At 45.4% G+C, this 15,803-nt stretch overlaps 1 protein-coding gene across 9 annotated transcripts in view; it reads left to right on the forward strand.

The window, feature by feature from the left end:
- The window catches only part of PPIP5K1 (diphosphoinositol pentakisphosphate kinase 1), a 1,319,084-nt gene that overhangs the window by 649,463 nt on the left and 653,818 nt on the right, over positions 1-15,803 (forward strand). For all 9 annotated transcript variants that reach the window (XM_086958191.1, XM_086958195.1, XM_086958197.1 and 6 more), the window contains one exon: positions 11,111-11,196. In XM_086958191.1, the coding sequence (XP_086814317.1) occupies positions 11,111-11,196 (86 nt within the window). The remainder of the gene's footprint in view (positions 1-11,110; positions 11,197-15,803) is intronic.

Genomic DNA, 15,803 nt, shown 5'->3' on the forward strand with positions numbered 1-15,803 from the left:
ACTCCACACTAAAGAATGGTGATGGATTGAACCCAGATCAGTTGACTGGGGGCGAGTGTTTGATTTGCTCAAACACTTCGTCCATCATCCCCTTTTGTATCGCTTTGTTCGCCCTAAGTTGGCAGGGTATGCTCAGACGTGAGTCCATTGCTCACTTTGCCACAGGATTCAAGCTAGCCTGGCTGATGACGGCTAAAATGCCAGAAACCGGTCCCAGGATGCTTGTTTCCGGTTCAGGGAGGATATGTTTTTGGCATTTCAGGCTGGACTGTTCCCATGAGGCACAGAGTCAGACTGATTTGCATATGGCCATGTCTGAACTGGGGTGGCGGAGTGAGCTAAAGAATGGTGATGGATTAAACCCAGATCAGTTGACTGGGGGTGAGTGTTCGATTTGCTCAAACGCTCCGTCCATCATCCACTTTTGTATCACTTTCTCACACCTATCACAAGGCTTAGGTTTAGCCTCTGTTCCATGGCCCCTAAGCCCTGGCGAAAGCCATATTGCAAATTAGAGACAACACTTCTATCTTCCGCCCAAGTCTGCAGCCTATTTAGAATGACACACCCAGTTACTTTAGGAAATGAGTCCAGACGGGAGATCAGTTGGTAACATGTAGGATTGTCCCTTTTTTGAATATCGGGACCACTATCGACTCGGACCAAGAGGGAATATGGCTCTGCTGGCAACAAGCGTTAAAACATAGGTTAATAAAGGACCCCAGAGCGGGAGGTTAGATTTATACACGTCCACGGGTACTCCATCCAGGCCAGGGTTTTTACCCACTGCACTGGCATTTATAGCACATATAACATCCAGAGAAAAACCTAAATCCACAGGGAACATATACATCTGGTCAAACTCTGAACAAGAATTCGATTCTGCAAGGTTCAGGACCTGTTTCTCATCATTGTATAAGGTAGTAAATTGCTCCACCCATGTTGCCTCTAATTGCTATTCCAAAAGATGGTGAGTCTCTTGAGGCTAGAAAGGGTGCATTACCCGCCTTCCAAAAGCTATTGTTAGCTCTACGCTCGCAGGCTTCATGCAAGGCCCGCCATGCATCCGCTCTTAATATCTCCTTACGTACTTTCAGCGCAGACCTATAGGCACTTCTTGCTGATTTTATTTCACTTTGGGATCGATCCTGCTTATGTAGCACTTTTCATAGATATACATGAGCTTCAGTACATACATGCTGTTTCGTCGTAAATTCCACTGTTAAAGTTTTCTTAATCTCTGCAGAAATCATGCAGAATGAATTCAGAACCTCTGCATTTGCAGCGGACTCATTAAGACAAACTGTGAAAGCTACTTTACAGTTCGTTATTAGTTGCTTAAAAAGCAGAGTCGGGTCAACTTTCACCCGGCTTAAAGAGTAACCATTAAATCCATTAAGGGAGATGTTGAAGGTAAATTGTTCCACTGGGTCCCCCTTGCTGGACGCAGGGCTCAATAAAAGAAAAGATAAACTCATTGGAAAATGATCACTCATTGCATTTGAATGGGTTCCAAAGTTGGCGCTTCGAGACTAAAATAAAATCAATTATAGAACCACATCCTGTGCCATTAAATGTACTCTTAAATGGTATTGTTGGGGTGCATTGATCATTACCGAACCCCAGATCAAACTGAAAGACAAGGGTGATAAACAAGTCCACAGATGTTGTATGTGGGAAAGGAGCGTATTCAACACCTCTTTTAATGTTTAGGTCACAAATGCCCCGCATGGCATATTGACACAGAACGTGATTAAAGTCCCCACCACAAATAATACACATGTCTTTAAGGGAGCTTTCTTGCAGTTTAGAAATATCAGTTTGTAATTTACTCAACACTCACCCCGCCTGCTCTTTAGCGATATTATTGTAAACATTTAACAGAGACACAGAGTGCTTCTTGTCCTCGTGCAGCAGTACAATCTGATAATAGGTGGCCGAGACTTTAAAAAGTATCTTATCAACATTAATACAATTAGATTCATAGGTACACAGCTCACCCTTATTTCTACCACAAACCGAAATAACTTCTTGTGAGTGGTAGGTTTTAAAACCATTAATATGTATCTCATTCTCCAGCCAAGTCTCTTGCAGGAAAGTTACCCTTTGTGGGTCATTTACTTTCTAATCACAAGAGAAAGGGTTTTTAAGTTACAGAGTGATGTTGGGCGCTCAACTAAAAGTGGACACAATGAGTATTTAAGCAAAAAATGGTACTGTGGTGCAACTGGCGAGCGGAAAGACCCTCTAACCGCTCAAAAGTATGTCAGAGGAAACCCGACATACAGGAACTGAATCAACAGGAATACCTTATGCACACAACATTGAAATAATAAACAGTCGTGTCAGTGTAGACACATAATACATCAGAACAAAGCAAACAGAAATAAACAAGATATTCTTGCAATATGTCACTACAGCTCACTTTTTTAATGATTTTTGAACCAGCCAGCCGACACGTGTTTCATCGCATTTGGAAAAGTGTTTCAGCGACTCCTCAGGGCTGTATTCGAAGTTAAGGCGAGAGAGGTAGTCGCTCCACCTGTGATAATTCCGACCCGGCAGGGTCCTTGACCTATTGTGACAATTCCTCGATGTAATGCACAAAAAGCGAAATGTAATCCTAGGCGAATTTTCAGTTAAACACAATGTCAATGATTTTGTCCGTATGTGTCCCAGAAGTGTAGTTAGCGCGTAGCATATTGAAGAGGTTGCGCCTGCGGCGGTATATCAATTGCAGTAAGCCCGGCATCTTCTTGGAGCGGATAACTCGGTGCTATCTGGTAGTTGTGTCTGAACTGATCAGTTTTCTCCCGGGTCGCCATGTTCCAAAGTATCCCAACTGTGACACCAGTGTTGGATCTGCCGGTGCCACCATCAACGTCGATAGCGCCGATCACCCCTACTTTGTGTCTCCTCTCCAACGCAGAGGTGTCGCCTCTTAGACTGCAGAAGTGGTGTCAATGGAACAGTTATCAGGCTACCGTCCTCTGCTTTTAGAGGAGCCTCCTGTTTTTTTCCCCTTGTGACACAGGTATTTTAGTGATATCGGTGATGACATAACTGACATTCCTCTACCTCCTCTGGAGTTTCATTGGGTGTCTGACCTTGGTGAGGCTAGTGGCCTTGAATCTTCCCCGTCCTCTGAGCTGTTTTCTCCTCCCCAATCCTCTGAGCTGTTTTCTCGTCCTAGCCTTGCTTCAGAGGCTAGCTCAGCTTTTGCTGCGCTTTTACAGAGTTTTGCTTTGGTTCTGGGGCTGCAGCTTCTTCTGTGAAGGTGGGCATTGATCCCCTACCTGGGGTGCTTTACCGGGGTCAAATGAGGACTGAACATGTTTTCCCCTTCAATGTAACCCTCTTTGATATTCTGTTGGGCACTTGGGCTAAACCAGTTTTAAGGGCTTCCATGGATCGGTCTATTGCTCATAGGCACCATCCTGCCCCTGGCGAACCCTCTCTGCATTTTCCGACAGCCTACTCCACACAGCTTTGTGGTTCAGGCTGTTACAGCCTTCCCCGACATCAGCGCTGTGCCTGGCGTCCCTCCAGACAGAGGCTAAAAGTCTAGATGTTCTGTGCAGTCCCTTAATATTGCATGGGTTTTGGGCCATTTATCTCACATGTTGTGGAATTCAGTCTCTCGCACCTTCTTCTTCCGTCCCTGATGACATTTGGGACACTCTTACTCAGCTGGTCTCGGATGGCAGTCAGGCGGCTAAATTGCTGATTCATTGTGGCTTAGATACCACAAATTTTGTCAGACGAGCCATGGCTCTCTCGGTAGCTCTTCGCCAGTGTGGCTGGCTGCACACCTCTGATTTCTCTGAGGCTGTTCAGTTCGCCTTGATGGACATGCCTTTCGATGGTCAATATCGGTTTGTCTCTCAAGCTGACTTCCGTTTACGCCTTTTTCGGAATATTCGTAGAAGAATGAAATCTTAATCCCTGCTTTCTATACCGTCTTCTTCTTAACCCGTATTCAGTCTGGGCAGAGATGGTCTCCTTGATTTTCTTTCTGTGTGAGCCGTTATAGGGTGGTGCCTGTTGGTTTCTTTATTTCATCTGTCGCCTCTGAGTGGCATCGGTTGTGGTGCTCCTGCCCCAGCAAGGACTTTCCTTTCTTGCTCTCTTTATCTGTCGATGACTGGTTGCGGTCCCTGGTTACTTTTTTTTAAAAGCATCTTGTTTCTTGGCTCTGTTGGGTTTCTACACCAGTGGTGCAGTGTTCTTTTGCTTTTTTACTCAAGTTCTCATTGGGTATTTTCATGAAATTGTGCAGATGCAAAGTTGCCTTGCCCCCTGTGCTACAGGGTACTTTGTCTGTATGCCTTGCAGCTATTCCTCCATCTGTTCCTTATGGGGGGCTTCACATGCTGTGCTTTGGTGCAACGGTGCAAGTCCGAAGATGGTGCACGGGGGCCTTATTCCTCCTGTCCCCCACCCTTCTTGCTGTTGAGTTTCTCCGCACTGGCCATGGGGTTCTTCCCTCCTCTTTATCTGGTTCCTTTCTTCCCTAGCAGATGCAAGAAAAGTGGCATGGTTATTCGCTTCAGATGCATTCTCTAGCCCTCACTTAGATGGTGTTTCTTCTTTTCTCTCCTCACACGCTTGATTTTCTTGTGCTGGTTCTCGCTATGCACAGGCAAAACGGGATTCTGTCCCTTCTCTGCTCTCTTAAGTCCCTTGTCGACGTGCCGTGTCTGTATCTTGGTGCGTGTTGCCTACTTTTCTTAACCTTTCTCTGCTATGCCTCTGCATGGTCTGCTTTAATTTGTTTCTGCCCGATGCACAGCTACTGTTACTTTTTGCCAGTAAAGGCTCATGCATCCACTTACAGACCCACCCAGACACTCGCCTTCCCAGTCACAGACCCACTCAGACACTCATGCATGCACCCATTAACTCCCCCACTCAGAGACTTATGCTCTCACTCATAGACCCATTGAGACACTCATATACCCACTCACAGATCCACTCAGACACTCCTACATCCACCCACGGACCCACTAAGACACTCCTACTTCCACTCACGGACCCACTGAGACACTCACACACTCATTCACACAGCCACTCATAGACTTATACAGCCAGTCAGTTAAACACTCAGAGACTCATGTACCTACTCACAGTCATACTCCGAAACCCATGCACTCACTGACTGAACCATCTGACACGCAGACACACACGCTGCCAGTCATAGATCCACTGAGAGACTCATGCACCCACTCAGACACCCACTTAGACACTCATGTATCCACTTACAGAACCAGTCAGACAGTCATATACTTACAAATGCACTCATGCACCTACTCACAGATTGAGTGAGATACTTACGCCTCAATCACAGACCCATTGTGATAATGATGCACCCACTCATAAATGCACTGAGGCAGTCACACATTTAGATACAGAAGTATTGATAGACTGATGCACAGATCCTCTCAAATACGTAAACAGTGAATGAGAGACTTAGTGATACAGTGATGCATGTAGTCATAGATAACACTGAAAATGTTATGCACTGTGTTAAAGAGCTATGAAGGGAGTTGTACATGCTATTATGCAGTCATTTAGACTGTAATGTGTTTATTGTGTTGTTTATAATCCATGTTGCAGTTATAAGTTTTGAATGTGGTGGTAGCTATTGAATGTCTGCATTTGTTTTGTCATTTCACAACATATTCGCAGTGATCTCGGCTGCTGATATCATCGCAATGCCTGGCGTCACTACGAAAAAAGAAAAATCAGTTTAAATGGATGTTTTTATACAAACTCGATACAAAAATGAGTTTAAACAGTACAGTAACAAACCCCTAGTGTCTAAATTACTGTAAAATGTGTGCATATATGTATTTTGCAACCCCTAAAAAAGGCACAATCGTCACAACACTTGGTGTAATCGCGAAAATGAGGAGTAGGGTTTAAACAGTTTCTTTAAAACTTACTAGAAAAATATGTGTACAAATACCTTTTTAACGCAGTGCTGAGGTTAGTAATGTATGTATTGTAATAGAATGTTTTTTTTAAGGTAACATTTTTTAATGTGGTGGTGGTCATTGAATGTCTGCTTTTGTTTTGTGATTTTATGGCGTTAGCGAGATCATCGTGACGTCATCGCAAATTTCAAAGATTAAAAAAAAAAAATGGACAAGAAAATGAGCAAAATGTTGGTCTCTTGGGTGGCTCTGACAAGAGCCTTTGTGTTGAGTGTGTACAGACAGCTACAGCTAAGACTAGTGTCAAACATCAATAGAAAAATCTGTATATATATGTTTTAGAGTTTCTGAAAAATAAGTGATTTCCGCGAATACGAACGTTGTTGTGATGCCCGGCTTCTCTGCAAAAACTTAAAATAGTGTTTGTAGACTATTTTTCTAAAACTCACTACAAAATATGAGTTTGAAAAGTACACTAATAAAGCTCTACTGTTAAATATACTGTAGAATGTGTCTATATATATGTTCTACACTTTGTACAAACCACACACTCTTCGTGACTACCGACGGCACCACAATGACGTAAGTAGTCTAGAATATACTTTTTTTTTGTAGAAGTGGATTTCTCCTAAATTGATCATAGAAAGAAAATTAAAAACAATATCTTACAAAATATTTAGACTTAAATGTTATTTAGAAAATGTCTAATTGTATTTTTCAGTATGTGAAATACATTTGCAGATCACAGATTCTCCACAGTAAATGCGACAATGTTGTGCTGACTCAAACAATTCTTAAAAATAAAACAAGTTATAATGTACTTTCTGATAAACACATACCAAATCAAAGAATGAGTGATATATAATATAAATATAATATACAATATTAAATTATAGAAATAAAATACGAAAATCTTAGAGGCTCACTTAAACAAAATTGACGTAACAATTAAGAAATGGAATTTTAAAAAAACCTTAGAAATTCACTTAAAACACCAAAGGTTACAGGGACGTTATAGTTAGGAATTAGCATTAAAAAAATCTTAGAAATGTACAGAAAAACCCAAAGGTTACAAGGGGGTTATAGATAGGAAGTAGAATGAAAAAAACCTTAGAAATTCACTGGAAAAAAACAAAGGTTACAGGGACCTTGTAGTTAGGCTGACATTTCACTCGTACAAAACCAGCAGCTATAGTTAGCTGAGCTAACTATAACTTGTGTCTCCACAGTACACTGCCTATGACCTCACATATTACATCACTCATGACATTGTCAGTGACATCACGTTATGGAGTCGGTTAACGCCCTGTACTAACTCGCAGAGGTACTGTTGTAGAAAGGTTTTCCGGATCTAGTCTGGCACCTGGGGGTAATTCTAAGGTAAGCAACCTGTGGCTAGAGCTTGTCTCTACCAGATAAGGTGTTACAGAAGGTTAGTAACTTATTTATTTACAGCTCAGTTGTTAACTCTTTGCACTACCACTCAAATAATATCTTTGTCATCACAAATCTTCTAGTGATTCGATCAATTAAAGCCAGTACCAGCTCCCAAGCATCCTACATATTTGCCTATTACCCCTTACATTTGCAGAATAACTCGTAGAGCACATTTGCATTTCTTTCAGACAAGCAGGCACCCTGTCAGGAAAGCTTGTTTACCTGTCTGCCGTACTTCGGTTTCACAGCAGAGGACATTACATGACTGACAGTCCAGCTGAAGCATTTTAACTATTCTAACTTATGTACTGTACCACTCACAGGCACACATACATTGAACATGCATGCACTGCATGGCTCTACAACCTTCAGGTATTGTACCATTCAAAGGCACACACAAAACCAGCACATGCATTCTTCCTGCACGCACTGCACAGTACTGCATTTATCCCTGTATTGTACCCTTCTCAGGCACACATACGCCCAGAACAGATACCCCACTTCTACGCTGCAATCCACATCAACCTGATGTAGGCCAAGGGGCTTAGTTAAGGTCACAGCGGTGGAACTTTGAGTGAGCAAGCCTGTAGGCCTTACTCCAGTGACACAGGTTAAAGCATTTGCAATGCAATAGGTCTCGCATTTGTGAGATTTTGCGCTATTGGCATTGTAAATGATAATGCCTTTGAATTATGTGTTACAAAACCTGTAAGCAGTGCGTAAACACCGCGTGCTAGACCTTTGTGGCACCCGTGTTAGTGTGTTGGGGAAGAGACGGAAAGGGCAGAGTACAGTCATGAGAGGACACATGAAAGATGGTCAGCTTGCAAACAAGAGAGATCCAGTGAGGGTAGGAAGACCGAAAGTAGAGACACTGAGCAAGAGATAGTCTGAAGGTACTTAAGAAACAGCCAAAGTGAGGGTATGCAAGAGGCGGCTAGTGAGAAAGTGAGAAGGACTCAGAGAGCAAGAGAGTAATTGACAAACACTGAGGGTAAGTGAGAGACCGGTAGGGCGAGGGGGGAAAAGATACCGAAAAGGCAGAGTACAGTCATGAGAGGACACACAAGTGACTGTCAGCTTGCAAGCAAGAGAGATCCAGTGTGATGGGAGGGAGACAGAAAGGCCGAAAGAACAGAAAATCAGTTAGAATTAAAGCAAGAAACCGTATGAAGGTACATAAGAGACAGCCAGAGTGAGGATATGCGAGAGAAGGCTAGTAAGAGTGGGAAAATGACCAGGACATTGAGAGTAACTGCAAGACACTAGGGGCAAGGGAGGGACAGGTAGTGTGAGGGGGAAACAGGTCGACAGCAGGATGGAATCTAGAGTGCAATCAAAACAGACGAGGACAGTTTTGCAAGAAGAGACAGCCAGCAAGAGCAGATGCAAGAGTTAGCCATGACTACAGCACCAGGCCGCAGGATGGCCGATGGACAGGTAGGAGGGGCCAGGGTGAAGAGAGGGGGGCAAAACTCACCTGAAAGTTTACAAAGGTTTTGCTGGAGAAGGGGGAAGGGATGCAGAAAGGGACTCTGGTAGGGAGGGCAGGGGGAATGACTCATGGGGAGGGGAGCCTTATCTCGAGTCCTGGGATAACAGAAGAGACAGACTCAGAGAGAGATGAACTGGGGCAGACCCAGGTTCAGATGTTTTTGGGCGTGGTTGGGGACTGTGTGGGATGGTGTGCGGGGGAGAGATGGGTGCGAAGACTTAGGCGATGCCTGAGGACATAGACTATGATAGACACTTAGGAGGGTCGAGGAAAAGACGTCTTGCCAGGAGCACACATGTGTGCTGGGTGACTCCACGGGTCACTGTTCATGCAATGCGGTGGAATGTGTGGCTCCAGGGCAGGAAAAGAACAGCAGTTTAGTGTGCATGTCAGTCGTGTGTGGATGGTGGGTCCAACTGCAGCCGAGGCTGGCTCCTCCGCCCCACCCACCGTAGGAGCAGTGAACAGGGTCTAAGCCACTGGAGGGTCCCTCTGGCGATGGGCAGGCAAGAAGTGACCCCGAGACTCTGCAGCTCGCCCAGGGCAGAGGCTCGCTGGAATGGTGCAGGCTATGCCAAGCTTTGTTATGTCTAGTAACCACCTTTAGAGGGGCCGTAGGTGATACGAGCACTGGGAGGAGAGAGAATTGGTGGGAGCCAGACGCAGAGCAAAGGTGAAAACGAGCTCCACCCAAGCTGTAAGACCCCCATATTTCACAATGCTAACTGCAAACAAGTGCATGGTATTGTTTGAGACGTCAGGATTTAGCATGCATCGAAATAAATGTATTTTCCGCCACCCTCCGGTTCAGCCGGTGCCCAGACCATGGCACCATGGGGTGCAGTGCTTTGTTAAACTGAGGCACCGCATCTTACGACGAATAGGAGAGAGGCCAGGTGGGAGCAGAACTAATGGAGTGGGAAGTTAACAATTGAAGGTGTGTGCAGAGCATCGAGGGCAGAAAGAAACTAATTGAGCAGGAGGTGTTGTAATAATGTAACATATTTTTAAAAAATGATGGTATGGCCAGAAGCTAAGAGCGACTAACATGAGCGCTTGGTGTTCTAGCTACACAGATACAAATGCATGGAGAGGAGAGCTGTCAGAGCAAAGCGTGCATCCTGTCACAGCAGCCACCAGTGCTGTTGCTCGCTCCTGCTGCAATACTTCATGGGAGTGAACTTTCGAAAAAAGATGTGACATACGCCCACCATTAGGCATTTGCAAGCTACAATTTTTAAACGGCACACACAAAAGCAAATCCAAAGCTTGGGAGGAGTCAGACCCCCACAAAGTACATACAGCAGATGGCCTGACAGCACAAGCACTGTCTAGGCTAGACCTAAAAGGACCTGCACACTCATACTGAGCATTACACAGTATGTTGCCACCACCGCACTCGTGCTGCTTAGCTCGAGGTGAAGGCAGTAGCTTTCCACCTCTGTGAGGGTGGTTCTTTGAGCACCTCGCCCAGGCTAAAAAGCAGGCCCGGACTGGCCGTTGCGGGCACCGGGCAATCCCCCGGTGCGCCGCAAGGGTGGGGGCCGGTTTTGGGCCCCTGGGGGCCGTTTTTGTAGCAGGGCCGTTTTTGCAGCGAAAACGCCCTGGAACAAAATCGGCCGAAACCGCCCTGCCAAAGAGCGCGGTCGCACCCCCAACCCCCTCGGGGGAGGGTGGGTGCCGGCCGAGCACTTTGACAGGGCCGGTTTTGGTTCCCAGTACGGCCCTGCTAAAAAGACTGCAATCTGTGGGACTGGCCTATGTCATGGCACATGCACAATCCATGTTTGCCTATGAGAATAAAAGTCAGCATTAGGCATTCAGCGATCAGTACAGTTGAGGCACTCAAGTCAGGGGGGACGTCTATTCATTACCATGCGGATGACTATTCCTTCCCATGAGTCACCAAAGTCATGTTAACATACTGATAAATGATGAGAGAAAGACAATTTATCTTCTTGGAGTCAAACTTGTGTCCCACAGTCTGTAGACCGATCTCTTCACCTAATATATTCATTCACTCAGCTACCTTACTTTTGACGACTGTATCATCAACAGCCGTTTTTCTATATTACATTCATTTTAAGTAGGGATTGCATTTGGAAAAAACACCACTTTGTTACTTTAGTGGTTGATGGGGCAAATCTGTTGGTCAAAAGCAACATCTATACATAATGTGCTTCTAAAGATGACCTAGTAAAATCATAAACCTTGACACCTCTTGTCTTTATTTTGCTTACAGGTATGGGCATTTTTCTGGCATTAACAGGAAAGTGCAGTTGACGTATCTGCCTCGTGGGCAGCCAAAGGCCTCGAGTGAAGAAGAAGGTAGTGTAGAGCAAACAAATCCTCTGTTTTGATGATTTTCTTTTGTTTCATCTTGAAACTATTTTGAGAGATGTTCATAATTGATCATTCAGCCTAGTTTCAACCGATGTATATTATCTAAGGTTCTTTGTAGGATTGGTGTTTGTATATTTGCATTCAGGCACAGCCAGCCTTTTTACTTGGTGGCAGTTCCTTTCCTTTCCATAAACCTGAGATTACCTCTTTTACAGATGTAAAGTTCATTGGAACATATTGTATTTGTATCATAAACATTTAACACATGGTTGCCAAGTTCCACAGTGATTTTTGATGTGAATGGAAAATAACATTTTTACAATAATAATCAGGGCTTTGGTTATGTTCATTAATCTTAATCTTGAAAGGTTTCTATTGTATATTCAGTTCATCATGTGTAACCATTAACAAACTGTTTTCTGTTTCAGCCATAACCATTTAAGCAATAAATCGAATAGAACAAATGTATACATTTCTATTACATTTAGCATGTGTGTAAACAAAAAGCGTTTCCTTGTGCAGGTGCAACAATATGGTTAATGTTACAAAAACACTGTGCTTTTGAATGCTAGCCTTTCCCAGGCATACCATTGCAATATGATACTTGTAGCCTAATTGGGTAATAGGAAGTGAATCAAGGGTGCTGTTCTAACAATTTCTTTGCGAGTTGACTGAAGACTGATGGCTGGAATTAGCGTTCTGCTGAGGCATTCCCCCAATCCATCTTAACCCTATATCCCTCCTCTCACCCTTCCATTCCTTCTTTCACATGTCTGTCCATCTCTCCACTCACCATTCAATCTATCCATTTTCAATGTTTTGATTTGTTTCCTCTTTCTTCATTCTTTCACCCTTCTATCCATCTTTTCATTCCTTTTGTTAACCTACCATTCCCGCACTCTAACACCCATCCTTTCATCTATCTTTTTCCCCTTGTATTGATGCATCCTTACAACCATCACTGTTCCGCACCCTTCAGTATATATCTATCTTTCATCCTTCCATTCCCTCAATCTTCCTTCTACCTACTTTTCCTTCCAAAACCTTCCTTTCTCGATCCTTTCTTCCACCCTCCCTTCTTTGCTTACACTCTTCCTTATTCCATGTAGTCCCTTCACCCTTCCTTCCTTCTACCTTTTTCTACCTTTACCCATGCTTTCACCCTTTCTTTCACCCTTCAGTTCTTTCTACTTCTGCATTTCTCTCTCCACATCTGTCTTGTTTGATTTGCTGATTTTTCACCACAGGGCAAACATAGGTGTGCTCTAGTCACATTTTCTTTTCCTGTGACAGTTGCCCCTTTGGTATTCTGAGAAAGTGCCCTCTTTCTGCATGGCTGCCCCCACTTTGTGCTGAACTGCAGATGTGCTTTGACTGAGTTGTGTCCTGGGCTACTGCTAATCAGGAACCCCGGTCATATGTTCTTTACCTAAAACTGCATTGAAACCCAAACCCAATTTGCATCTCTGGCCACAAGGCGACCCCTGGTAAATGGTACCACAGGTACCCAGGGCACTGTGACCAGTGAAGGCCTCTTAGGGCTGCAGCACTTTTTGTGCCTCCCTTAGAGGTCATGTACCTTTATACTCACACACTGCCTTTGCAGGCTGCGTGTCTTGGTGCAGAACAAAGAGAAGAGTCGACATGGCACACATCCCTGTGTGCCATGCCTACAGCTCACTGCCCTGCCATACATCAGTCACCCCTCTAGCTGGGCGCCCTGTACCAGTGGTGAGGATACAGGTGCATGAGCCCTGTAGCCCTACAGTGTCTAAGGCCATTCTTAGACATTGTAAGTGAAGTGCTGCCATTAAGAGTATATGGTGCTGGGAGTTTGTCATTACGAACTCCATGGCACCATAATGGCTGCACTGAAAACTGAGAAGTTTGGTATGAAACTTCTCAGCACATTAAACCCACACTGATGCCAGTGTGGGATTTAATGAAAAATGCACACAGAGGGCATCTTAGAGATACCTCCTGAAAACGACCTACCACTAGTGTACAGGCTGAGTGGCTGCTTTCAGCTGCCACCACCAGACATGTTTCTGAACCCCTGGGTCAAGAGCCTGCTGCTCTCTGGAGCCTGAAACAATGCACATCCTGGGATGAGATGCAAAGCCACCTCCCCCAGGATGGGTAGGGTCCACAAAGGGGAAGCTTCAAAGGCTTGCTGCCTTTGTGAGCTTCCCCAGGCCACTTGCTGCTTTCAGCAACGGGTCCCCACTGGTTCTGACCCTACTTTGGGAAGAGGGGTGTGCCAACCTCTGCCAACTCCACCCGTCAGGTGGGGAGGCGAGGTGAAGCACAACTCTCAGTCCCCACCATCTTGCAGATGGGGGGACCCAGCTAACCAGAGGGAAGCATATGTCCCCTTCCACTAGAGGATGGCATAATAAGGGGTGTACCCACCCCAAGGAAGGTACCCATTGGTCCAAACCTTTACTATCCTGTAACACCCCTAAATCTAGTATTTAGGGTGCACCCCGAACCTTGGTTCCTCAGACAAGAAACCAGAAGAAGAAAAGATGAATAAGGACCGAACAGCCATGCCGAAGCTAACAAAAGGAGGACACCTACTGACTTGGCCCCAGCCCTACCGGCCTGTCCCCACCTCGAACCTGCAAAAGGGAAACCCTGGTGTGTCCTCAGCCAGCAGCCTCAAGAACCCCGAGGACCTGCCCTGCCTTCAAAAGAAAAAACCCTGTCTCCCGTGAACACCGGATTTGTTCACCAACAGACTCCAGCTCCGGCAGGATCCATGAGTCTGCACCACTCTGCACCCGCTGCTTACTGCCTATGTGGTCCAACACCAAGAGAAGGTCTCCCTAGCAATCCTGATCCGAGCCCGGTGATCCCTGACCTGCCTTAAGCCTCCATCCGACACCTGTAGCCTCAAACCGGAAGGTTCCCCAACCGCAACCAGGACCTAGTTAGAAGATCCGACCCTAAAAGACACCCCTGCACCCGACACCCCACAGCCTTGGGTGGTCCAACCGACGGTGCCTAACCAACCCCCAGCATCCCAACTTACCTCTCCATATGGTGGTCGAACCCAGAAGACCTTCGTCCCCAAGCCTGCATTGTGTTTGCAAACCGGACACTCCCCATTGAAAGCTACAGGGCGTCGACGCCAAAACAGCATTCTGCACCCGGCCGCCAAAGTGCTGCTGAGGGTACACCTTTTGTGCTGGATTGAACCCCCATTTGCCCTGAGCTTAGGTCCAGGAGCTTTGTTCCCAGAACCCAGTGGTCTGCTCGTATGCAGCCACCAACTTGAGGCCCCCTATCCTCCATTGGATAACACTGGGCCTCAGCACTCGGCACCAGGCCGCCCTAGTGCCGCTGAGGGTGTAACAAGAGTGCATCCTTGACCCTGGGAGACCCCTGAGTCTAACCCCAGAATACCAACTCCCACAAAAAAGTAATTACCTGTTAACCGATATCCCTATTTTCCTCTATAGGATAACATTGACTGTTTTTCTGTGAAAAGTTTCTGTGTGGAGTTTGAAAATCTATGAAAACCTTCAAAACTGTAACTAAATAACAAAAACGCCTTTACTTACCTGTTTACAGGAAATGACCCATTGCAGTATCGAGGTGTACTGCACTGTGTAAGAAAAGTAATCTGTAAAGTAATCTACTTGATATTCTACTAGTGAGTGAAGTAGTGTGGCTCACTGGTTAGAGGCGGCAGACCCGAGAGCAGAGGACGGCCCGGGACCAGGGTTCGATTCCCGGCGCGGCAGGTTTCTGGACCAGGGTCAGCGGACTCGATAATTCTCTCGCCTCGGTGCCCACTCTGATCAGCGATCACACTCGGCAACTCTGGGCATTAGCTTGCCTCATCTTCACTAACGGCCCCACCAGACCGCCGGGGATGCCTGGTCTCACCCTGGAGATGCCCATTAAGGGACCATCTCTCAGGGAAGCCAGGAAGGGTTTCGCAGCGGTTGAAGCGCCTTGGGACCCTACGGGTAAGTAGTGCGCTATATAAATGCCAATACATTACATTACATTACTAAAAAACCTATACAAAGTATATGTACTGTATTCTCAAAGCATTGCTTTATCAGTAACTCTACTGTAATCCAAACAAAGTGCATATACAATTGCAATTCAAACTGTTTACAAACTGCATTACTACTGTAAAGTATTTATTGCTTACTTGCGCCAGGCTTGCTTGGTTCTAGAAAATAAAATATCTAAAAGAATATGTTTATACAAAACCAATTGGTCCGAAGTTCAGTCTTTGAGTGTGTGATATCATTTGCTGATTAAGTGTGTACAACAAATGCTTAACACTACCCTCTGATACAGCCTTACTGCTCCACCACACTACCACAAATCGAGAGTAAGGTGGTATCTACTTTTTCCTCTGCCTATCTTCGTGGTTCCACTGAACTCTGTGCACACAATAACTCACTTTGGTATAGTATATACAGAGCCAGCTTCCTACAGGTATTATTTATTTACTGCGGTCCCCCCCAGATCTGGTGCCCCTGCTCCTCTTCCCACACTGCTGATGAGTATTTCACCACCTGCCATGTTGTTTATTTACCTGGTGTGATGCAGAGCCCGTCAGCAGGAAT

Source organism: Lissotriton vulgaris, chromosome 2_1, assembly GCF_964263255.1.
Source record: "Lissotriton vulgaris chromosome 2_1, aLisVul1.2, whole genome shotgun sequence".
NCBI classification, from domain to species: domain Eukaryota; kingdom Metazoa; phylum Chordata; class Amphibia; order Caudata; family Salamandridae; genus Lissotriton; species Lissotriton vulgaris.